This window comes from Zalophus californianus, chromosome 16 (assembly GCF_009762305.2).
Source record: "Zalophus californianus isolate mZalCal1 chromosome 16, mZalCal1.pri.v2, whole genome shotgun sequence".
Classification (NCBI taxonomy): Eukaryota; Metazoa; Chordata; class Mammalia; order Carnivora; family Otariidae; genus Zalophus; species Zalophus californianus.
In genome coordinates, this window is record NC_045610.1 from 46274917 (window position 1) to 46301192 (window position 26276).

General features: G+C 37.3%; 1 protein-coding gene across 5 annotated transcripts in view; it reads left to right on the forward strand.

Annotated features, from left to right (window-relative positions):
* The first annotated feature begins 332 nt into the window (after positions 1–332).
* EFCAB3 (EF-hand calcium binding domain 3) overlaps positions 333–26276 on the forward strand; it is a 133156-nt gene continuing 107212 nt past the window's right edge. For all 5 annotated transcript variants that reach the window (XM_027624497.2, XM_027624500.2, XM_027624498.2 and 2 more), the window contains exons 1-16: positions 333–436; positions 1030–1083; positions 1637–1741; positions 7586–7639; positions 8304–8408; positions 9079–9132; positions 9731–9835; positions 12654–12704; positions 13354–13458; positions 14241–14294; positions 15116–15220; positions 15893–15946; positions 16587–16691; positions 19054–19107; positions 19755–19859; positions 26214–26267. In XM_027624497.2, coding sequence (XP_027480298.2) covers positions 1681–1741; positions 7586–7639; positions 8304–8408; positions 9079–9132; positions 9731–9835; positions 12654–12704; positions 13354–13458; positions 14241–14294; positions 15116–15220; positions 15893–15946; positions 16587–16691; positions 19054–19107; positions 19755–19859; positions 26214–26267 — 1066 coding nt within the window. In that variant the 5' untranslated portion in view covers positions 333–436; positions 1030–1083; positions 1637–1680. The remainder of the gene's footprint in view (positions 437–1029; positions 1084–1636; positions 1742–7585; positions 7640–8303; positions 8409–9078; positions 9133–9730; positions 9836–12653; positions 12705–13353; positions 13459–14240; positions 14295–15115; positions 15221–15892; positions 15947–16586; positions 16692–19053; positions 19108–19754; positions 19860–26213; positions 26268–26276) is intronic.

Genomic DNA, 26276 nt, shown 5'->3' on the forward strand with positions numbered 1-26276 from the left:
AGGTTAATCTTTACATTCTAATTTACAAAACAATTGCCTAAATCCACAGTTTACTGAGACTTATGCTGTCTTAGCCCCAATGTTATGAAAGTGCATCTTTCCCTAGGGTCAAGGGAATAAGTTCTAATTCTCCGCCTGCCCTTTACTCCACTGGGCAGGTCTTACTATACCTTTGTTTTGTATCTAGCAGCCAGGGATGGTGATGTATAAATGTGGACAATTTTATTTCATATTTTTGAATACTTAGATAATTAGAATACTTGAATACTTAATAATACTTAGATACTTAAATAATATTATCAACTTTACTTGCCATTTCTCTTTTTTAAAGGAGAAAAAGTTAATGTCAAAGATCTGAAAAATATTTTGGAAGACATTGGGATAGAATTCACACCTAAAGAATACCTGGAACTGGTAAAAAATCTTCAAGTTGATGGTAAGCATTTCAAATACTATTAGAGTTTTCAAGGGAGGTTGGTCCTGTGTGTTTAAGACAACTTAAAAAAAAAAAGCTGTATTTATTACATATGCTAATTTTAAAACAACAACAAAAAGAATGTCTAAGAAATTTTAGCATGGCCTTGTTCTTCCTTTGGAAAGTGTAATTTGGTTCTTTCTTTGGGAATCAGCAACTCTGTTTTCTTGGATCCTGCCTTTGGATGTAAAATTTTCAGCTATATTGTTGTTGCCTTCAAAACTAAAAGTTAAGCTGAGAGATGTAAGGAAAAGTAAGGGCAGGAGGAATACAAAGGAGTAGGAGAAAGAAGGAAAAGTCAAAGAAAGTGAAAGAAAGATGTGTTCATATTCCATTGTGTCATTTGCCACCAATTACTGGCTTTGCACTTGGTCAGACACAGCACTCTGTAAGTTTTCTCCATTCTATGGTTGCAGATTCATTGGAGGGTAAAAATCAAAGTTATCTCTAAGACAAATCATTTAAAAGTGTCTTTATGAAATGATACATTTGTTCTGTCTCTTTAAATAGCTATATCACTTTATCTGTGATGTCAATTTTGCCTTTTCTTACAGATTATGGAAATGTATACAAAAATAGATTGCTAGATGGTGTGAAATCTTTCAATCGTAAGTAACATAATGAAAAAAAAGATAAAGAAGATTCTCCTGCGTCGTATTTGTAGTATCATTTAGCTGTTCTCTTGTGGATCTTACCACCTCTTATCTGAACTGATTTTGCTATTTTGAATAGAGCTGCCTTGTTCAAAATCTTTCATTTTGCTGCTTAGTGAGTTTGGTTTTTGTCAAATTTAGTTTAAGAGCATATTTAAATCTGGATCTACATAGAAAATGTGAGGTAAAGAATTGGCAGTTGTTCAAGGCATTTCAGTGACTTGAAGAACTAAACTGAGCATTTATGCCCCACCTACCAGAAAGAAATTTTCAGTTTGTGTCTCTCCTATTGCAATTCATTGGATAATGAATTTGTACTTTGTAGGATTGTCCTCAAGACCAAGGAAGAGGTTACAATTCTAATTTCATTTTGTCCACCTTTGTGGACACTTGAATGTGTTGTGTCATTGATATTTTTGCTGCTAGCCATGATGTGTGGGGATTCATTGAAATTTTCTCCTTCAGGAAAGTCATTAAATTTCTCTTGTGTGCCTGATTCTTTCTTTAGGTGGGAAGGTTGATGTCAGTAACCTGGAAGACATTTTAGAAAACATGAAAATCAAGCTCCCAGATGAGAAGCTTAAAGATTTGTCACAAAACCTACCAACTGATGGTGAGCATCATAGATATTAGAGACCTTTTAAGGGAGATTTAGATTTATAAGCTTATATCTGAGAATTCCTGGGACTAGATCTGTTTGGATGCTAATATGACTTTTTAAGTCTTTTTAACTCTTTAAACATAAAAGAGTATTTTGATTCAGTGTATTTTCTTTAATCTCAAGGTGCATGGTACATGTGCTAGAGTGAGTTATAGGTGATAAATATTTACTTGAAAGAAGCTGAAAGAGGGCATATTACCCGCAGAGAACAGGTTGCTAATTTCAGATTAACTACATGATTTAAATCTTTTAAAAGTCTTGTCACCCAAATACCATATGATTTTTACATATGTGGAATTTAAGGAACAAAACAGATGAACACAGAGGAAAAAAAGAGAGGCAAACCGTAAAACAGACTCTTAACTATAGAAAACAAACTGAGGGTTGATGGAGGGAAATGAACAGGAGGATGGGTTAAATGGGTGATGGGTATGAAGGAGGGCACTTGTTGTGATGAGCACTGGATGTTGTATTAAGGTGATGAATCACTAAATTCTACACCTGAAACTAGTATTATACAGTATGTTAACTACCTGGAATTTAAATAAAAACTTGAAAAAGATTTAAAAAAAAAAAAGTCTTGTCACCCAACTATACATTCCTGTTGGGAGGAGGTAATCAAAAGAGTGTGACTACTGGTTGACCCTAGAGCCGGACACAGGCAACCTGAGGCTCCTCACTTCCTCCCCTGTCCCTAGAATATATGCTCTGCCCACCATTCTTACAGTGGGAGCCATGTTCAAGGATGCAGTCTTGAGGGAGCAATGCATTTTGAAGGCATCTGGACAGTATACAAGACTGAACCCAGTTAAGGCCTCTATAACTTTTAAGATTCAGGAGGGTAGATGCAGAGATCTACTCTTCATCTGGCCACCCAGGAGAAGCTTTGTATGTAAGTTCCCTTGCTTCTTAAATCTGCCATCTACCAATCTGGAGTGCTCTGCCTCATTCTTTGGTCTCTCTCTGCCCTCTGTTTATGGGGCCAGTTTTAGATTGCACCCAGGAAGCTTTCAAGGTTGTGAACCAACAGTTCCTCTATACATTTGTAATATTCCAACTTCCTGATCCCTTCACCCTGTGTTTTGGCAACAACTTACATTATTCCTTCCTGGCCTACCCTAGGAACTTTTAAACAGCAATGTTTTACCTTCTCTTTAAATAGCCTTCTAGGGCGCCTGGGTGGCTCAGTTGGTTAAGCAACTGCCTTCGGCTCAGGTCATGATCCCGGAGTCCGGGGATCGAGTCCCACATCGGGCTCCCTGCTCGGCGAGGAGCCTGCTTCTCCCTCTGGCCCTCACCCCTCTCATGTACTCTCTCTCTCATTCTCGCTCTCTCAAATAAATAAATAAATCTTTAAAAAAAATTAAAATAAAAAATAAAATAGCCTTCTAGGGCGCCTGGGTGGCTCAGATGGTTAAGCGTCTGCCTTCGGCTCAGGTCATGATCCCAGGGTCCTGGGATTGAGGCCCGCATCGGGCTCCCTGCTCCTTGGGAGCCTGCTTCTCCCTCTGCTTCTCTCTCTCTCTCTCTCTCCATCTCTCATGAATAAATAAATAAAATCTTACAAAAAAATAAAAATAAAATAAAATAGCCTTCTAGGGGTGCCTGGGTGGCTCAGTCGTTAAGCGTCTGCCTTGGGTCATGATCCTGGGGTCCTGGGATCGAGCCCCGCATCGGGCTCCCTGCTCAGTGGGAAGCCTGCTTCTCCCTCTCCCCCTCCCCCTGCTTCTGTTCCGTCTCTCTCTGTGTCTCTCTCTGTCAGGTAAATAATCTTTTAAAAAAATAATAAAATATAATAAAAATAAAAAATAAAATAGCCTTCTAGAAGGGGCACCTGGGTGGCTCAGATGGTTAAGCATCTGCCTTCTGCTCAGGTCATGATCTCCAGGTCCTGAGGTTGAGCCCCACATCTGGCTCCCTGCTCAGCGGGGAGTCTGCCTCTCCCTGTCCCTCTGCCTTTCCCCTTGCTCATGCTCTCTCTCTCTCTCTCTCTGTCTCAAATGAATAAATAAAATCTTAAATAAATAAATAAATAAATAAATAAAATAGCTTTCTAGGAGTAACTGGCTGGCTCAGTCAGATGAGCATGCAATTCTTGATATCAGGGTTGTAAGTTTGAGCCCCACATTGGGTGTAGAGATTACATAACATACATATATTAAAAAATAGCCTTCTAGGGGTGCCTGGGTGGCTCAGCCAGTTAAGCATCCGACTCTTGGTTTTGGCTCAGGTCATGATCTCAGGGTCCTGGGATGGAGCCCCACGTTGGAATCTGTGCTGGACACAGAGTATGCTTGTCCCTCTCCCTCCCCCTGCTTGAACTGTCTTTCTCTCTCTCTCTCTCTCTCTCTCTCTCTCAAGTAAATAAATAAGAACTTTTTAAAAAACAGCAATTCTAATTTTCTTACTCTAATTACCAAGGCATATACTCCTCATATTCATCAAAAATACCAGTGCCTGCATTTCTACATTAATGTTGCTTCATATCTTTTATAGGTTTTTTTTTAAGATTTTATTTATTTATTTGACAGAGAGATATAGAGAGAGCACAGGTAGGCAGAGCAGCAGGCAGAGAGAGAGGGAGAAGCAGGTTCCCCACTGAGCAGGGAGCCCGATGCGGGGCTCGATCCCAGGACCCTGGGATCATGACCTGAGCCGAAGGCAGATGCTTAACTGACTGAGCCACCTAGGCACCCCCTTCATATCTTTTAATACTATCTCATATTCTTTTACCTCAGCAAAATATTATTAGAGCAATGTTTTATAAATCCAATATTCATTCAGATTTACCCACTTTTGCCTTTTCTTTGCTATTCATTCTTTCTTCTACTTCAGACCTTTCATTTGGGATAACTTTTCTTCTGCTTGAAGTAATTTCCTTTATTTAGGATCCCTAGTGACAAATAATGATTTGTGGGGGGGTTTGACATAAAACATCTTTATTTTACCCTTATTTTTGAAAGATATTTTCTCTGGGTTTAAAATTCTAGGTGGATAGTTATTTTTGTTCAGCTCATTAAAGTTATCATTCCACTATCTTCTTCTTTATAATGTTGCTGATGAGAAGTCAGCTGTGAATCTATTGGTCTTTAGAGAATAATCTTTCTTTTCTTTTAAAACATTTCTCTTTAGTTCTGAAGTTTCACTACAATGTGGAAAATAGGAATAGATTTCTTTCCACTTATTCTCCCTGGGGTTCTCTGGGACACTTGAGTCTGAGAATTGGACTCTTTCATCAGATCTGGAAAATTCTCAGCTGCTGTCTCTTCCAATATTGTCTCTATCGCATAGTCCTTTTTTTTCTGTAGACTTCCAATTAAATGTATATTAAACCTTTTTCCTCCATCCTCTGTGACACTTAACCCCTCTTCAATATTTTCTGTATTTTTCTTCCTGTGGGTCATTCTGGATGGTTTTGCATCCAGTACACTCACTCTTCAGCTGTGTCTTGTCTGCCATTGCATCTAGCTATTTACCTCTTGATTTCATTTCCTGTATTCCTGTTGTTTATATCCTTTTTTGTATTTTGTCATGTATTCTTTTGTTTTTTTATTCTCAATTTCCAGAAATTCAGCTTTGTTCTCTTTCAAATCTAGTGGCTCATGTTTTTTAGTTTTCTGCAGATAGTTTCAAATTTACATAGTTATCTTATAATCTTGGTCTCATAATTCCAATTAATAAATTGTGGGTTTTTCTTTCCTCTCTTTTATTTCTTCTGATTCTCATTTACAGTGTCCTTATTTCCCTATGTGTTTGGTTATTTACTATATGCTGTTCAATGTCACTGAAAAATTACCGTGAGAATTCTTTGATACCTAAAATGAAATGCATTCCTCCAGAAAGGATTTCCTTTACTTCCTATTCACTTGAGTTTACTACCTGTCAGAGACATTTCAATTATGACATTTCATTACTAACCACTCATAAGTTTTCATGTTATAATTTCCTTTCCTCAGCTCTGCTAAATTAGTTACCACTACCTTACTTGCTTTCTAATTTCTAAATATTTGTGAAGTTTCTTGTTCACTGGTATCTCCTCTCCTATATTGTTGTTATTTTTTTGTGTGAGTGATTATATTTTTATTACTTTCCTTTCATTTTATTGAAGCTTCCAAGAAGAAGAGGAAATAAATACTTGTGGATAGTAAAATAAAAGGTTTTGAAACATTACCCTAGCCAACAAATTGATCAAACTATTTTTTTTTCTGAGAAAAGAAACTAAATAACTGAAATACAGACTGAGATCTCCAATTAAAAATTGAGAGGTGAGAAGCTATTGGGTTTAATCCTCAGGCTAGAGGGCATTATGTACATATGGAGCAAAGATAAGCATTTATAAACCCAGATCAAATAAATAGTACTCTGCTTCCCTCAATGATTCCCATTATTATTATATACATAATTAGCTATTATCCCCTAGCTGTTGATCCTGTGAAATCAGCACAAATTTTCCTTGTTAGAATAAAAAATAAAAGAGAGATTTCTGAAAATGTGTCCTGATAGAGAGGCTGAAAGAAAGATCAAAAGTGTCTTCTTACTTAGGCTTAGTGAAATAAGTAATAAATAAATGAAGGCTCTGTGAGGACAGGAGCCACATCTGTGTTGCTCACTGCTATATCCCCCAGTGCCTAGCACATGTATGCCTATATTTGATACTCTATAAATATTTGTTGAATGAATGAGAAATTGAATTAATTAATATGTTTATTTAACCACTATTCAAGGCTTTCAACGAGGACTTTCCAGTTATGGTAATTAATAGGTGTTAACTAATAGTTCACTGGAAGTTTATATAAAATGACCTTGTGCTGTCCATGTAGCACAAGCCCCCAAGGGGCAAATCTGTAAACTCAGTGTATGGAGAGGGCATACTGGAAACTACCCCAAAGGAAAAATGGGATTCCATAGTAATAAATAGCATATTTTTTGGTAAGAAAATGCTAATAATATGCATTATTTCTAAGTTGGGGCTGTTGCCCTAAAATATACTGCATCTACAATCCTGGAAAAATATCCTAATATAAGAGCTTAATTCTATTATTCTAACATGTTCCATTTCACTGTTTAATTTTAAAGTGTTTAGTATTACTGTGTGCAAAGCATTATGCTACTTATTGGGCTAGGATGTCTAGGTGGATACAGAATACATACATTCTTTTCATTTATTTTATTTTTTTTTAAGATTTGTTATTTATTTATTTGACAGAGAGAGACACAGCAAGAGAGGGAACACAAGCAGGGGAGTGGGAGGGAGAAGCAGGCATCCCGCCGAGGAGGGAGCCTGATGCAGGGCTCTATCCCAGGACCCTGGGATCACGACCCGAGCCGAAGGCAGATGCTCAACAACTGAGCCACCCAGGCGCCCCCATTCTTTTCATTTAAAGGCACTCACAATCTTTGAGTATGGAATGAACATATCTAGTAGAAAAAAATTCAAAAAACTAAGCTCCAGTGTCAGTACTGGAGAATGTTAAATGGGGAAATAGCTAGACTTAAAATTCCAAGTGGAAGATTTTGCTCTTGTTCTGGGAATCTGGTATAGTAGGTGGTATAAAGTGAAGAGAACAAGCCTGAGGAGGAAGATGTTACATGGTGTGTAGAGGCTGAGATATTAAAAGAAAACAGAATAAATAATGAAATTAATAGTTAACATTTTTAGAGAGTAGTTTTCTGTTTATCTGCATATGTGTTTTCAACAACAAATCATAAAGAAAAAATTAATTATTTTGTTCTATTTAACAATCTTTCTCAATCAGTGCACAATTTTATCTGTCTGAATTGTGGCTTATTTTTTAGCTTCTGGGATGGCTGATCTGCATAAACTGCTAAAGGAAATTAAGAAATTCACAGGTAAGCAAGATGTTTTGTGAAAAGATGTAAAACTAAAATGCAAATACATCACATTCACATACATATTTAAGATTGTGTTTTCTTATTCTGTCATTGACCTTTAACTTCTAGCTCTTTAATGATTAAAGTTTGATCCTAATGACATGAAGATTACATTGGATTATTTATGTTCCAGCAAAAATATTGTGGTGCTCTCTCTATATAACAAGTTCTATATTCTCTGAAACTTCATTTTTATTTTGTGATTCAGTCCAATGGGCAACACACCTGTTCATTCACTTAAAATATTTAACTAACATTTACTGTAACCCAGTAAATTTTAAGGTGAAACTTTGACAGGGATACAGATAACGTGGGCAGTGAAGATAATCTATCTCACAAGTCAGGCAGAGCGAAGAGTAACAGATTTTTGTAATGATAGTACAATTTAGATTAGGTAGCTGCCTATACATAACTTAGATTACTTTGCCTCCTATGTATTCCTTGACTATGATCTGGGTTAACGCCTCTGAGGTCATTAAGAGCATTAGAAATAAGTATTTTATTTAGAACTCAAGAAATAACTTCTGATAACTGTAGATAACCCTGTGCAGGCTTAGACACTTCATCATTTGGGTTCAGGAGGCAGGCAATTCTCATCTGTTACCATTTCTATCTTTTAAAGGAGGAAAAGTTGAAGCCAAGGACATACACAAAACACTGGGAAACATGGGGCTAGAGCTTACAGATAGAGAGCTCTGGGGGCTGTTGAAAACGTTGCCAGTTACTGGTAGGTATTTTATATACCACTGTGTATGTATGTATGGAGTATCTCTGTGCTAGTGTAAACTTCGATGTGAGAGCATCTAAAGAATGGACCCATCTGGTCTAAAAGGCAAAAAGATCAACCTTTAGTTGTAAAGAAATTATGACTTTGACATTTAGGTTTATAGTTTTGAGAGGCCATGATATCTTCAAACCTCTGTCCTGCCATTAGGAGTATCATTACTCTGGGGCACCTGGCTGGCTCAGTTGGTAGAACATATGACTCTTGATCTCAGGGTTGTAATTTTGAGCCCCTCACTGTGTGTAGAGATTACTTAAAAAATAAAGTCTTCAAAAAAAAAAAAAGAGTATCAGTACTCTGAGGTTAATGAAGCTTAATCAGGACAAAGAGAAAAAGAAGGCTAAATTTTAGTAGGTAGTAGAGGACAGAAAAGGAGAAATCAGAGTGGGGAAAAAAGTATCTCTGTTTCAATGTAGAAGAATGGTCAGACTGTGCACATTAAGAATTTTCTCTTCATCTTATTTTTTTTCTTATGGAGAGGTATGTGGGCCTAGGAAATGTGGGCATAGAACTTAAGAAATTTTTAAAGTATGTATTTATGAAATTATGCTCTTCCTATTCTTTTTTTGACTGTCCATATAACCTTTTTTCTTAAATGTGTCTTATTTCACAGCTGATGGAAAGGTAGAGAAAAATACATTGCTCGATTATATAAAAGCTTTTCCTGGTAAGTGAGAATCTCAATAAAAAGGCAAGTAAAACTAAGATCTGCAGACTTTACCTTAACTTTTAAAAGCCCTTATCATTATACAATAATTAATTTATTGATTTTATTATCCCATTAGCCTGTAGATCTACTTTAGATGCAGCTACATCCAATGTGATAATTTATAGTTCTCTGACACTGAAAGGGTTTCAAAATCTATTTGCTATCCAGAGCTCTAGTTATTGTCTAACATAATTAATGAGGTTCACCATATATATATATTATATATATAGTTCATAATATAAAAAGGTAGCATATGGAATTATTATATAAATACAATTACCTATAATTTATATAACATATGATTTTTTTCTAAATACATCTTTCCTGCAAACTGTATAAAGGACCCCTGAGATGAGAATGGCAGAATATATTCTATTCCTGGCTTCCACAATAAATCTCTATTGTGGAATGTGTTGAACATGTCCCACATGTAGCCCTACACAGTTTTTTTTTTTATTTAATGTGCTATGGCTTTGTTCCATTGGTGTGTGAATATAGCCAGTATTTTTCTTGGATATCAGTTCCTATATTTTATCCCTATTCCTTCTTCCCTGAGGTGGAAGGTGTCGTACCTCTAAAATAGAAAGCATCCTGGAAAACTTGGGTTATGAGCTGGAGGATGAGGAACTTGAGGACCTGTGCAACCATCTGCCAACTGATGGTGAGCATGTTGTTGTGCCTTTAGGGAGAGCGAGCTCCTCTAATAAAACTTCCAAAGGTATTCATATGAAAAAAGGTATTAACTCAGATCATTAGTGTTTAAATCAGAAATCAGTAATCTGTTAAAATAGTGACTCCCCCCTGCAGGACTAAATTCCTAGATGCCAATGAGAGATTGACAGACCCAAGAAGCAGGTGGAGAAATGAAACAAAGGAAAGTTAAAGAAGAAATTTTACAATCAGGGGGAAAAAAAAGTCAAAATCCCTTAAATCACCCTAAATTTGAACTAGACTAAAAGAAAGAATATATAATGGCAGAAAAGACAAGTAATCACTTCCCCAAATCTCTACTTGTTTTGAAGAGTCTCTTCAAGAGGGAGATATTTTTCATTGGTCCTGTTTATTTCTGGGACTTTCTCTAACATTGTATGGATACACCTGCTTTACACTTCTTGCTCCGTCTTCTGGCAGAATTCTTAAGCGTGTACGTCTTCTCTGCTTCTTAACAACACATCAGGCTGGCTGTTGAAAGAAAACCTCTCTTTTGTTTTCCAAAAGGTTGAGCTACAGCTCAAGTTTGTGGTTTCTCCCTTGCCCACAGACTCTGGAGTGTTTTCTGAGGGCACTCCCTGTTTACTCTCACCACCACATTCACGAGCGTGCACAGGGCGCTTGCTGCAGAGTTGAGGGCGGGTGGGGGTTTAGCACTATGGGTGTTGGAGGTGCCAATAGGCCAATAGGCCAGGTGTGGAGTTCTTCAAATGAGGTTGTTCCAGCAGTTCATGGACAAACTTCCCTACTGAGTCCTGAAGGCCATCAGCAGAAACCACATTGTTTAATGCTCTTTAGTATTATCTGCCTATTCCTGATCTCATCCTTTTCCCCAGTCACAGAGGCCTCACCTCAACACTTTGGACGCTTCTCAGCAGTATTACACACAACTGGGGTAATTAGGAAGTCACTCACAGCTCTCCCTCCCCACCCCCCATCCTGGGGAGAGATTGTCACCAGCTAGCGCAGCCCTGCACTGTGTTGCCTTGGGGGTGGGGCAGCACTGGCAGGATTCCTTTTACCCTCTCGAGTGCATCCAAACTCATATTGTTTTGCTCCGGTGGAGTGCTGGAATCTCTCCTCAGGAAAGCTGGACCTCCACAAAGCCCTCTCACTGTGAGTGTCACCACTCTCCTGGATTTCCCAACCACAGCTGAGGGGACTGCAGCTGCTTCTGCAACCTGTAGTACAGTCCATCTCATTGTTACCTAAGACCCACGTGGGCAAATTCCTACCAGGTTCCTTGGCATATGGTGCTGGATCCCACAATGCCCACAGAGATACTTTTGTTCATGGATGGTTCCTGAATTTAGTTGTTAAAAAGGGGGACAAAAAGGAGGGATGTCTTATGCTGCCATAATGCTGACATCATTCCTCAATAATTACGAAGTATTAAATGCCTGCTATATACCACAAACAATACTTGGCACTTGAAATATGTTATCAATAGTCCTCACAACAACTCTGAAAAGTAGATTGTTATCTTAGTTTCCCTGATGTGGAAATTGAGGGTCAATCATAGAAGTTAATTGACTTGCTCAAATCCACATAGCTGCTAAGTGGCAGAGTGCAGGTGTCAGCCCTAAAGAAGCCTATATAGGTTTATATAATTTCAAACGTTTGCCCTTTCTACTAAATAATACTGCCTCGTATAAGAGAGGTAAGCAGGGCTTCAAAGACTATGATATGAATGATACCCTCAGGGAGCTGGGTGATACGACCCTAGATATGAGGACTTTCAACCAGTAATTACACAAATTAAATGAGGGATTCAGAAAAGATTAGAAATCTTGGTGGCTGTGGAATTGGAAGCATGAAGAATGTGCTGAGTAAAGGTTGCACATGGAAGTAGCCACCTACAATATTTTAGATAGGTGAACACATTGATATTACAATATACATTGCTTTTAAATCCTGTGATAATAAGGTGGCCAAACATCATAATACTCCTGGATTCTAAAGTAGAACAAGCCAAATGGAAAGCAGGTCCAGCAATGCTTTTAAAACTTCCTAGCACTGCTGATATTTACCCAAAGAATACAAAAACACTCATTTGAAGGGATACATGCACTGCCATATTTATTGCAGCATTATCAACAGCCAAATTATGAAAAGAGCCCAAATGTCCATCGACTGATGAATGGATAAAGATGAGGTATATAAATACAATGGAATATTACTCAGCCATAAAAAAGAATGAAATCTTGCCATTTGCAATGACATGGATGGAGCTAGAGAGAATTTTGCTAAGCGAAATAAATCAGTCAGAGAGAGACCAATACCATATGATTTCACTCATGTGCAATTGAAGAAACAAACAATCGTGGGGGAAGAAAGGAGAGAGGAAAACCAAGAAACTCTTAAGTATAGAGAACAAACTGATGGTCACCAAAGGGGAGGTAGGTGGGGGGATGGGTCATATCGGTGATGGGGATGAAGGAGGGCACTTGTGATGAGCACTGGATGATGTATGAAAGTGTTGAATCAATAAATTTTATACCTGAAACTAAAAAACAAACAAACAATAACTTCCTAGCACTGCTATGTATAGAATTTGGTATTTTATACTACAATTTCTTCTTCTGTGTTATATATTTATCGTATTTAGAATTTGATTCTTCAATTCCATGCTTATCTGGGATACATTTATAGAACAAATTGGGATAAGTTTCTAAATTTCACTGTTTCATTCTACAATATAAAGTTTTTATGATGTTTTCTGGATCTGAGTCATTATGGCTGGGTCTCATTTGTACATTATCTTACAGATGAAAAGGTTAAGCTGAATACGCTCATGAAAAATGTAGAGCCGTTCAGAGGTGAGTGAAAGCTGATAGGAAAAAGTCATTATAAATAGCAATATTCTCATGCTTTTTTGTTATACTTTTAAATACTTTATTCCTATAATACTGACATTATTCTTCTTCTTGGTATATTAATGGTGTCTTTTATACAATAATCCAGATTGGTTTTGGGCTGTACGCTTTTTGAGCAAAACTACTGCATTTTTATGTCTTAGTAAAATATCCTGCGTTCTCTGAAATTTTTTTCACTTTCCATTGTTTGAACAGCCAAAAATCTATGTTACCACAATAATTGGCATGATAAAACATTGGTATAAATCTTTTTTCTGAATAACTTATCACATAGGCAAATAAAAAGTAATATAGATACCATCTTTATAGAATTATTTATATAGTCATTTATATAAGTGGTTCTGGTCTCTTATACAATTCCCATTTCAGAGTGTTGATTTATCCCACATTTATTAGAGCATTCAAAAGGTATTTTTTTCCTCTCTAGAATTATGAGGTTTAGTTCTGTTTTTGACATTTCCTTAGAGTCTTGACTCAGCACTTTTATCAACCCTGGTCTCAATTCTGCAATTAAACCTAGATGAAACTCATAATTTAGAATCATTCATAACTCTTAAGTTTTTCATCAGTCATAATTTCTATCTTTTCAAAGGAATCAAGATTCATTTTGATGAAGTAGGTGATGTTTTGAAAAACATAGGGATAGAACTCACACCTAAGGAACTCTGGAAGCTGCAAAAAACTCTGCCAATTACTTGTGAGCATTTCTGATACTGCTGTGGCCTTTAGGAGAATGTAGTTTGAGTGTCATATATTGTTGGGGCAGGTTGGGAATCATTAAACATTCATTAAGTATATATTTATAGTCAATATATTTATCGAGCTCTTCTTAGGTTATGAGATTAAAGACAAAAATCCTTGCCCTCATGGAGGCTATTATAAGGGATGGAGCTAATTCTATTAGGATTTAGCTTGGGAACTTCATAAAGAAATTAAGATTTTTAAATTGATCAATTTTAGTTTAAGATATTGACTTTGAAATGTCTGACAGTCCTAACGCATAGAGAAAAAGAAGTAGGGGGGAAAGAGGAAGTCATGTAAAAAATGTCAAATCAAAAAGATGTTTCAGAACAGTAAAAGAGATAAATATAAAACCTTACTCTATTCCTTCCCTTTATTCTTAAAACCAAGGAGGAGAAGGATGGGTGGATAAGAAATTAGATAAATTTGTAAGGCCAATCAGGTGACATTATTGTCTTTATGAAATAGTCTCGGAGCATCTGGGTGGTTCAGTTGGTTAAGTGTCCGACTTGGTTTCGGCTAGGGTCATGACCTTGGGGTCCTGGCATAGAGCCCAGTGTGGGGCTCTGTGCTCAGAGGGGAGTCTGCTTCCTCCCCCACCCCGCCCCTACCCCCACTCATGCACTCTCTCTCTCTAAAATAAATAAATAAATCTTAAAAAAAAAGAAATAGTCTGTACTCTTGTTATGAATTTCTGTGTCACTTTCTCCATGACATCAATTATGACTTCTCTTATAGCTGATGGAAAGGTGTATTGCAGTCGGTTGCTAGATGGTTTAAAGACTTTTCAAGGTGAGTGATAAGCATAATAAGAAGCCAAGTAAAAATGAGACCTTTTAAGTTTTATGTTTCCTTTTGGAAATCCCTTTATTTTTTTTACATTTATTTTTTTAATTTAATTTTATTTTATTATGTTAGTCACCATACAGTACATCATTAGTTTTTGATGTAGGAAATCCCTTTAATTGCTTAATGATAATGATAGCTACTTTCTTTTGATCATAATGCCAGGCACTGTTCTAAATACATCTAGCAACCCATTTAATTATCACAAAAGTCCTAAGAGATATGTACTTATATTAGCACCATTTTACAGATGGGAGATACAGATTCACTTGCCTAATAAGGTCACACAGTTTGAACACTGGAAGAGGATTTAAACCCATATTCCTAATCACTCTGTTATATTTAACAGTTAGGTTATTAACCTTTTTCATTCCCCTTTATGACTTACAACTCAAGTTCAATAACCAGTAAATTTGTAGAAGTAATTTACAGTTATAATGATTTCAAACTCAGAAGCCAGAATTATGGCTGTTATTTCTGACATATTCCCCCATTATGAATAATAAGTAAAGAATGAGTAATTGACCTCACTTATTTTCTTTGCTTTAGATGTCTATAACAAATTTTAACAGAGTATCTTATAACGTATGTAAGGGATATGTTCTTTTCTTCACATTCCCCAGCCCTGCCCCCTGCCACCTTAGTTTTGTGTTTTCCTTGAACATTTGCATTTCTCCCTCCCATTAGGGTTTGGTGCATAGACTTAACTAGAATTCTTTTAATTTTAGGCATAATTCCACATTTTTATTTCCTCTTTCTTTCTTAAGGTGGGAAAATTTTAGAGAATAAAATAGAAAACATTCTGGAAAACTTGAACTATGACCTTAAAAGGAAAGAAATCCAAGATCTACGCAATCATCTGAAAACTGACAGTGAGTATTTCATTTACCACTTACACTTCCTGTCAGAAAAATCTTTGAAATCTTCTCATGAAATCTGAGTACTCTTATTCAACTTCACTTAGAAAGTTAGAAGTACTTATAGAGTTTTAATCCTCAAGGATGAGAAATATGACTTCTGGTTATTATTCCCAGTATTGTCAGAGGATCAATAGGGCACTGGTAGATTTAAAAACAAAACAGCACTTCAGACAAAACAACAGGAGTTATTGAAATAGATATCAGAAAAGGTCAGAAATGGACAAAACCAAATGAGGAAGTAGCAAAGGTTTAGAATTTTTTGGTATGTAATGTACAACTAGAGGTGATCATATTCTCATTTAATAAATATGAATGTTATGTTGGGTTGAAATAGAGGGTCAGCGATATCTCACTTTAGACCAATAATATGGCACCAAAGAGATATCTGTTAAGTAAAAAGGATCAAATGGAAAAGAATTAAAGAATTAAAGATCTAATTTAGTGTTTGTTAAAACACCGTCTTTAGAATTCTATAATGTGGTTGGATATAAAAGAAAATGTTTACATCAACAAATTTCCTCATGTAAGGAATGACAACTTAGAAAATTTCATGGAAAAAAAGAGATCCTATTCCCAATAGCAATACATATTTTGTTTATATATGATTTATGGTTTGTATTTCAGATAATGGAAAGATTTCACTGAGCTCCTTTATGGGTACAGCAAATTTATTTTCTGGTGAGTGAGAAGTAATGATGAAAAGATGTAAAATCAAGATCCTATGTTGTATGTACATACCATATTTTAATTGTATATCCCAGTATTCTAAAACTGTACACAAGCCTTATTTTACCAATATGCTGATGACATATTTGTTTTTAAGAATATAGATGGGCTTTTTATTACCTGTGATTTTAGAAGTATCATTTTTTTTAAAGATTTTATTTATTTGACAGAGAGAGCACAAGCAGAGGGAGAGAGAGGGAGAAGCAGGCTCCCTGCTAAGCAAGGAGCCCGATGTGGGACTCGATCCCAGGACCCTGGGATCATGACCTGGGCCGAAGGCAGCCGCTTAACTGACTGAGCCACCCAGGTGCCCCTAGAAGTATCATTTTTTTAAGAAGTGTATTTATAGGCTGGTTGGTTTGTCTCTATATTTTTTAGAGCATTAAAAAAAGCATTCTTTTGACAAGGCTTAAGGGAAACATGTTATCTTTTAACCCCCTCTTGTGATGCAGTTAGATAGGCCTCATTGTGTCCTTGGTCTTCTGCAGTTACATCTCTAGCAAGTTGAGATACTGCTGTTTTATTACAATTATCTTAAAGTAGGATTGTTATATATGAAAATTCACATATCATATTTCCCATCTTTTTAAAGGTGGTAAAATTAATGCCAGTGACACACAACTTTATCTGGAAAATGTAGGAATTGAATTAACAAGGAAAGAAAGCCTGGATCTGCTGAACATATTGCCATTGGATGGTAAGCATTTCAGGCATTGCAGTGGATTTCAGAGAATATTGAGTTGTATAAAATTCTAGAAGTATAACTCTTTAAAGTGTTGTTAAAAATTTTAAAGGGAATGACATCAGCAACATGGCATGTAAGTTGTTCCTTTTTTAATCAATGAATTGGACACCCACACACAAACAAGAGTGCCTGTATGAATGTTTTGGGAACTAGCACCTTACTCTAAGGGACCCAGGAGGAGCCTCGCTCACAAGTGCCACTGGTAAAAGACAGGCAACCTCCATACAGGGCTGCAGAATCAACACAGTCAGCAAAATTGCCTACACCTCTCTCACCGCTGTCAGGCAAAGATCAGGTGAGTGCTGACCCAGGCATGAGAATTTGCAGAAGTCCAGCCTTCCTGGAGGCAGACTCCAGCCCACCATCAGAGAAAAAGAAAGGAAGAAAAATAGGAGTTTGGCCACAGTGGAGGCAGTAAGAGAAACTTTCCCGGCACCGCTCTCCCCCAAGGGAGGGATGCATAGACCACAGTGACCTCTCCCACAGGGGAAAGGAAAGCAGTGAGTGAGTGCTTGGCTACCCCAGCAGAGCAGGACCAGCTGGAAAAACCCATTTCTCTCCACCAGCACCCAGAGCACTAAGGTGGGAGCTCTCTGACAGGGAAAGAGGCAGATATGAATTTTAATTGGCATTAAAGAGATTGCGCTCAGCAGGAAGTCGACCCACGAGCCTCTGGGAGTACCATACCTTGGGATCTCCCTGTACTTGTCAGGCATCCCCAATGTTCAGATGCTAAACCCACACCTCCCCCGACTCTGCTGCTAGCTCCTTGTGCAAGGGTCACAAGTGCATCCTCTAGAGCGAGCTACAGTTAGCATGCTCAGAAAACAAACTACCCAGAGTCTGGAGGGGGAAAGCCATAAACTTAAGCTATAGCGCCACCTAGTGGAAAACAAAAGTCTTCGGTAGCCAACCTGGTGAATTCTAAGAACCAGAAAAAAATATAAAAGCTTAAAATTTTGCCACAAAGGCATTCTGACAAGTGTAAGGTAACATCTCCTTGTCGTTCTGATTTGCATTTCCCTGAGATATCACCTTACACCTGTCACGATGGCTAGACTCAAAAAGACAAGAAATAGCAAGTGTTGACAAGGATGTGGAGAAAAAGAAACCCTCGCGCGCTATTGGGAATGTAGATTGGTGCAGCCATGGTGGAAAACAGTATGGAGGTTTCTCAAAAAATTAAAGGTAGAAATACCATATGATCCAATAATTCCACCACTGGATATTTACCCAAAGAAACAAAAACACGAATTTAAAAAGAAATGTGCACCCTTATGTTTACTGCAGCATTATTTACAATAGTTAAGATATGGAAATAGCCCAAGATGGATAAAGAAGATGTGGTATATATACACAATAGATTATTACTCAGCCATTAAAAAAAATGAGGTCTTTCTATTTGCAACAACATGGATGGACTTAGAGGGTATTATGCTGAGTGAAATAAGTCAGGCAGAGAAAGGCAAATACCATTTGACTTCACTCATACGTGAATCTAAAAAAAAAAAAGATTAAACAAAAAACAGAATCAGACCTATAAATACAGAGAACAAACTAACAAACTGATGGTTGCCAGAGGGGGAAAGGGCAGTAATAGAAGAATGGAGAGATGTTGCTTATAGATACATACTTAACTAGTGGATAAATGAGTACTGGAGATGTGATACACAGTATGGGGATTACAGACAACAGAACTGTATTGTAAACATTAAAGTTGTTAAGTAGCCAGATCTTAATTGTTCCCACCACAAAAAGAAATAATATTTATTTGACATGATCGAAGTATTAGCTAATGATACAGTGGCAATCATATTACAATATAAATGTATCAAATCAGTATACCTTAAACTTCACAATCTTTGTGTCAATCATAACTCAATGTTTAAAAATAAAGAGAAAAGTAGAAAGAGCCACTTCTGACATAAAATATTCTGTCCTTACCATTTAAATCTTAATTTGAGAGTAGTGTTCTCTTTGGGGTATTGCTGTTATAAACATTTTTAAATGTTGGAACCAGCATCTATAATCAGTCTAAAGCCAAAGATAGGAAGAAGGTGATAAAACAGTTGTAGAAGGGAAAGAAGGGACATTTTAGAAAAGAAGAAAAGAAAAAAATCTGTTTCAATGTGTTGGAGTTCCACCAATAGTACATCAGATGCCAGAGAATGAATAGTAACCTTGAGAATCTTAGTCATTTCTTTGCTTCCTTCTTTGGATTATAACTAGTAATAACTTACAAAATCTAAAAATAAGTATTACTGTCTTTCTCAATTTCCACTTCTTGTAAACTAAATTGACCCTTATGTTACAGATAATAGAAAAGTGTATAAGAATAGATTGATGGATGGAGTGAAGACATACAGAGGTGAGTGAGAAGCGTGCTGGGGAAGAGAAAACATCCTCAAGCTTTTGCATTTACTTTTCTAAAATCTCTTACTTCTCAATGATTAGATTGCTAATTATGTTACTCTTTTTTTTAATGAGCTGGCATTCTTAATTGTATACAATCACATTTGGGAAAATTGCCTATGCTATTTTGTCATTGTTGCAAATTTGAAGTCTTTTTTAAAATTTTTTTATTGTTATGTTAATCACCATACGTTGCATCATTAGTTTTTGATGTAGTGTTCCATGATTCATTGTTTGTGCATAACACCCAGTGCTCCACGCAGAACGTGCCCTCTTTAATACCCATCACCAGGTTGAAGTCTTAATAGTAAGAAATTTGTGTATTGATTGTCTGTTTCCTATAACTCACCTGTCTTGCCTGCTCTTCTCTTTCTTCTGGGTAAACTTACCCTAGAAATTGCTGTAGTAGTATTTTCTGGAAAACGGACAGGGAGAATTTTTCTATTTCTAATCCTTAACTAATTCTTTTGATCATTCCTAGACCTTTATGGTGACATTGCTTCTTACTTCCTGTTTGTGTTGGTCAGTTTATGTGACCAAACATTTTTTCCCTCTCTGGCGTAAATACAAATTTATTTTATTCTTATCTCTTCCCTTCTTAAGGAGGAAAAGTCAATATCAGTAAACTAGATGATGTTCTTGAAAACATGGGATTCTCACTTGAGGAGGAAGAAATTGAGGAACTGTACACTCACTTGCCAATTGATGGTGAGCATTTCAAGTACACAGTGCCCTGTAAGGAAATTTTTGTTTTCCTGTGGAAACCTCTCAAACATACTTATTAATTTCATGGAAAAACCAGAAGTTTATAGAGATCCAATCCTAAAGAATGGAGATATATTGTCTCAATATTAATCTTAGATAAAATATCGGTAATTGCTCACATTGCTGCTTGCAGACTTCCTATGCCAGAGAATACCAAAACGAAACGACAGTCAGTGTTGGGATCAAGTAAACATTAAAAAATAAAACAAAACAAAAAATTACATTTGAGGGGTAGGACAGAAAATTATATTTTTTGAGGAGTAGGAGAGAAAATTATAAAGGATTTCAGAGGGCAACAAAAAGAAATGGGAAGAGTGCAGGAAACTGTTAAATGTTGTTTGTACTGTTGCAAAATAAATATATATCTAACAATTACACTAAATTCATAAGTATCAAGCTTTGAATTACACAGAAATTACCCACCCCCTCAAGACTATGATCAAATAGGTCGTAGGCAGAGCCCATGAATCTTAATTTTAACTAAGCAACCCCCACTACAGTTAATTTGTTGAAATAGCTAAACTTTGGGGTGCCTGGGTGGCTCAGGCAGTTAAGCGTCTGCCTCAGGCTCAGGTCATGACTCCAGCGTCCTGGGATTGAGCCCTGCACTGGGCTCCCTGCTCAGTGGAGAGCCTGCTTCTCCCTCTCCCTCTGCCCACCCCGACCCGCTTATGTGCTCTCTCTCTCTCTGTCAAATAAATAAATAAAATCTTTAAAAAAAATAGCTAACCTTTATCATATAAAGAAAAATATGTATTAGTAAATTTATGTGGCATTAGTACTTTTTAAAGATTTTTTCTTTTTTTTAAGATTGATATATTTATTAGAGAGAGCGTGCATAATCGGGCAGAGGGGCAAAGGTAGAGGGAGAGGCAGACTCCCTACTGATCAGGGAGCCCCATAAGGGGCTCAATCCCAGGACCCTGAGATCATGACCTGAGTTGAAGGCAGACACTCAACCGACTGAGCTAACCAGGCACCCTTGAATCTTTTTTTAAGTTTTATTTATTTAAGTAATCTCTACACCCAACATGGGGGCTCAAACTCACAACCCCGAGGTCAAGAATCACATGCTCTTCCAACTGAGCCAGCCAGGTGCCCCATAGACTTGAATCATAACTATTTTTCCCTTAAATACTCAAAGATTTTATTTATTTGAGAGAGAGAGCAGGTGAGCAAGAGAGAGAGAGAGCATGAGAGCAGGGGAGAAGGGTAGACGGAGATGGAGAAGCAGACTCCCTGCTGAGCAGGAAACCTGATGTGGGAATTGATCCCAGGACCCTGGGATCATGACCTGAGCTGAAGGCAGATGCTTAACTGACGGAGCCACCCAGGCACCCCATGGGATTAGTACTTTTTGGCACGATTTTTAGCAACAGCATCTGATCAGAGTACTCTATATAACTCTTAGTATCTTAAGCATCTTAACATCTTTAATATCTTGAAATGATTGTATAGACTGATTAATAGTTTGATAAGCATCCTAGAAGTGTTGGTTTACCTAAGCTTATCTAATATGATCTGATGATGCTTGAAATCAAGACTTTCTGCTTGTCAAAAAAGTGGTCTCCTATTTCTTTTCTAATTCTAACCCTTTTTTCATAACTCTGTAACACATGGTTACATTGGTTACATTGGTTAAGCGACTGCCTTCGGCTCAGGTCATGATCCTGGAGTCCTGGGATCGAGTCCCACATCAGGCTCCCTGCTCGGCGGGGAGTCTGCTTCTCCCTCTGACCCTCTTCCCTCTTGTGCTCTCTATCTCTCATTCTCTCTCTCTAATAAATAAATAAAATCTTTAAAAATATATATATAACCAAAGAAACCAAAGAGATCCAAGGAACAGAGAGAGATAGTAAAAGCACTTTAAATAAATTTCTGTTTTAATGCTATGCTCTATTGTTTGGCCTGAAATTATTTGTAACCCAGTGGTTGCTTTGACATTAGTAATTGCTGCCACAGAAGCAGAGACTTCATGTTGTTTGCTTTGTATTGCCAGCACTGAAAATAGGGCCTGGCATATATGTAGGCATCCAGCAAATATTTGACAAGTTAAAAAATGAAAAAATCAGCCTACATCTAGGTGTTGCCTGAGCTCCTCCATTTTGGAACACTGACAAGTCTTGGCACACCCTCAACTACTGGTAGCCACTGAAAACAAAGAAGGCAGCTTAGCTAATCAAAAAGGTTTGAGACAACCAGGAGCTCAGGCTAAGCTGAACAGTAAGGTTTATCTCCTACATGAGACCAGTCTAGCAAGACATTGATTAATGAATGGATAAAGAAGATGTGGTGTGTGTGTATACACACACACACACACACACACATATATACATATATATATATATATATGGAGCTAGAGAGTATTATGCTAAGTGAAATAATTCAGAGAAAACAAATAGCACATGATGTCACTCATATATGGAATTTAAGAAACATAACAAACAGTAAAGGGAAAAAAATAAGGGAGAGAGAGAGAAAAATTAAGAAACAGACTCTTATTATAGAGAAAAAACTGATGATCCCCAGAGGAGGAGGGGAGTGAGGGGCTGGGTCAAATCGGTGATGGGGATGAGGGAGGGCACTTGTGATGAGCACTGGGTGATGTGTGGAAGTGTTGAGTCACTATATTGTACATCTGAAACTAATACAACCACTGTATGATAACTAACTGGAATTCAAATAAAAACTTAAAATAAAAAGCTTTTTTAAGAATAAAAGAGGTAGCTCTTTTGTGTAAGATACAGAAACCAGTAAAGAGAGGCAAGGAAAATGAAGAAGCAAAGGAATATGTTCCAAACAAAAGGACAAGAATAAATTCCAGAAACAGACCTTAGTGAAGTGGAGATGATTTACCTGATGAAGAGTTCAAAATAATGATCATAAAAATGATGTTCACTGAGGACAAGAGAGCAATGCATGATCAAAGTGAGAATTTCAACAGATAGAAAACATAAGAAAGTACCAAACAGAAATCCCAGAGCTGAAGAATAAAATAACTGGACTAAAAAATTCAGTAGAGAGTTTCAACAGCAGACTAGATCAGTGGAAGAAAGAATTAGCAAACTCAAATACAGGCGGTGGAATTTATCCAAACAGAGGAGCGAAAAGAAAAAGAGTGAAGATAGCTTATGGGATTTATGGGCTACCAGGAAATGAACCAATGTTCACACTACACAATATCTCCCAAAAGGAGAAGAGAGAGAGAAAAGGACAGGAAAACTTACCTAACGTGAGGAAAGAAACAGACAAGATCCAGGAAGTTCCAGATAAGATGAAGCAAAGCTAGCCACACGAAGATACATTGAAATTAAATTGTTAAAAGTTAAAGGCAAGGAGGAACTCTTAAGTGTCGGGGAAAAAAGTGTTATATACAAGGAAACCCCCATAAGACTATCAGCAGATTTTTCAGGAGAAATTTTGCAGGCCAGAGAGGAGTGGCATTCTATATTCAAAGTGTGAGAAGAAAAAAACTGCCAACCAAGGATACTGTACTTGGCAAAGTTGTCCCTCAGAATTGAAAGAGAGATAAAGAGCTTTCCAGAGGTGTCTGGGCGGCTCAATCAGTTAAGCTCCTGACTCGATTTTGGCTCAGGTCATGATCTCAGCGTTGTGAGATCGAGCCCCATGTCAGGCTTCTCAGTGTGGACTCTGTTTGTCCCTCTCCCTCTGCTCCTCCCCAGCTCACTCTCTCTCTTTCTCTCTCTCTCTCTCATAAATGAATAAATAAACAAATAAAATCTTTTTTTTTTTTTAAGAGTTTTCCAGACAAGCAGAAGCTGAAGGAGTCCATCACTCCTTCAGGAGTGAGGCTACTAGAGTAGCCATGCAAGAAATGTTAAAGGAGGGCGCCTGGGTGGCTCAGTCGTTAGGTGTCTGCCTTCAGCTCAGGTCATGGTCCCGGGGTCCTGGGATTGAGCCCCGCATCGGGCTCCCTGCTCAGCGGGAAGCCTGTTTCTCCCTCTCCCAGTCCCCCGCTTGTGTTCCCTCTCTTGCTTTGTCTCTCTCTCTGTCAAATAAATAAATAAAATCTTAAAAAAAAAGAAGTGTTGAACTTCTTCAAATTTGAACAAAAGGATGCTAATTAGTAACGAAAACATGAAAATATAAATTCCACTACTAAAGGTAAATATACAGTTAATTTCAAAATATTCTAATGTAATAGTAGGGGATAAATCACTAATCTAGTATGAATATTAAAAGGCAAAAGTATTAAAAATAACTATAATTACATTAATTTGTTAGTAGATACACAGGTAAAAGATGTTAAGTTGTGAGAACAAAAACTTTATAAAATGGGGAGAGAGTAAAAATGTATACCTTTGGTATGTATTAAGTTCTTATAAGCTTAAAGTAGACTGTTATAAATAGGTTTTATAAATAAAACTCATAGTGACCACAAAGCAAAAACCTATAGTGGATACACAAAAGATAAAGAGAATGGAATCTAAGCACACCACTAAGAAAATAAATTACAAAGGAAGAGACCAAGAGAAGAAAGGATCAAAGGAATTATGAAACAGCCAGAAAATGATTATGAACAAAATGGCAATAGGACACAAACTCTCAGCTATAAGATGAATAAGGTCAGAGGACCTAATGTAAAACATGGTTGATAACATTATATTATATAATTGAAATTTGCTAAGAGAATAGAAACTTTAAATGTTCTCACACACACAAAAAGATAAATATGTGAGGTGATAGATGTGTTAGTTAATTAGATGGGGGATTCCTTTCGGGTATACGTATATCAAATCATCATGATGTACACTTTAAATATATTACAATTTTATTGGCTAATTATACCTCAATAAAGCTGGTATTTTTTTCATTTTATTTTTATTTTTTTTATTTTTTTAATAATTTTTTATTGTTATGTTAATCACCATACATTACATCATTAGTTTTTGATGTAGTGCTCCATGATTCATTGTTTGTGCATAACACCCAGTGCTCCACACAGAACGTGCCCTCTTTAATACCCATCACCAGGCTAACCCATCCCCCCATCCCCCTCCCCTCTAGAACCCTCAGTTTGTTTTTCAGAGTCCATCATCTTTCATGGTTCATCTCCCCCTCTGATTACCCCCCCCTTCATTCTTCCTCCCCTGAAATCTTGCCATTTGCAACAACGTGGATGGAACTGGAGGGTATTATGCTGAGCGAAATAAATCAATCAGAGAAAGACATGTATCAAATGACCTCACTGGTATGAGGAATTCTTAATCTCAGGAAACAAACTGAGGGTTGCTGGAGTGGTGGGGGGTGGGAGGGATGGGGTGGCTGGGGGATAGACATTGGGGAGGGTATGTGCTATGGTGAGCGCTGTGAAGTGTGCAAGACTGTTGAATCACAGACCTGTACCTCTGAAACAAATAATACATTATATGTTTAAAAAAAAGAAGATAAAGCTGATATTAAAAAAAATGAAAATAAATTCTCTTCTTCCATTCTGATGAATGAGGAACACAAAAAGTTGAATGAATAGAGTAGATGTATCTACCATATTTAGATATTTTTTTCAACCTTGTGCTTATATAGTGTGAAAATAAAATATCTAATTGGGGGGGATCTTTGGGCAACTGGTAAATCCTTATACTTTACTCCACAGTTTAAGAATTTTATGTAATGGGGACCTGTATTAGTCCACTCAGGCTACCATAACAAAATACCATAGTCTGTGACTTACACAACAGAAATTTATTTCCTCACAGTTCTGGATACAGGGAAATCCAAGATCAAGGCACCAGCTGATTCAGTTTCTGATGGGGATTCTCTCTTCCATGCTTGCAGAGCCTCTCTTCTCACTGTGTCTTCACATAGCAGGGAAGAAAAAAGATGGGGAGCAGGGAGAGACACAGGGGGAGGAAGAGAGAGACAGAGAGAGAAAGGGGTATCTTCCTCTTCTTTTAAGGTCACAGTCCTATCAGATTAGGGTTTCACCCTTATGACCTCACAACCTTAATTACCTCCTAAAGACCTTATCCCCAAATAGTCATCTCAGAGGTTAGGGCTGGGGCACCTGGTGGCTCAGATGGTTGGGCTTCTGCCTTCAGCTCAGGTCATGATTTCCAGGTCCTGGGATGGAGCCCCACATCAGGCTCCTGGCTGGCTCAGCGGGGAGCCTGCTTCTCCCTCTGCCTCTCCCCCTCCTTGTGTGCTCTCTCTGTCTCTCTCTCAAATGAATAAATAAAATCTTTTTTAATAAAAAGGTTAGGGCTTCAGAATATAAATTTGAGGGGACACAATTCAGTCCCTAGCAGGACTATATCTAAATTTTGTCTTGCCTTGTAGAGGAGAGAAGAGTTAAAATGGTTAAACTTCTGGATGAAGTGCATGAACTTCTAGGTGAGTGAG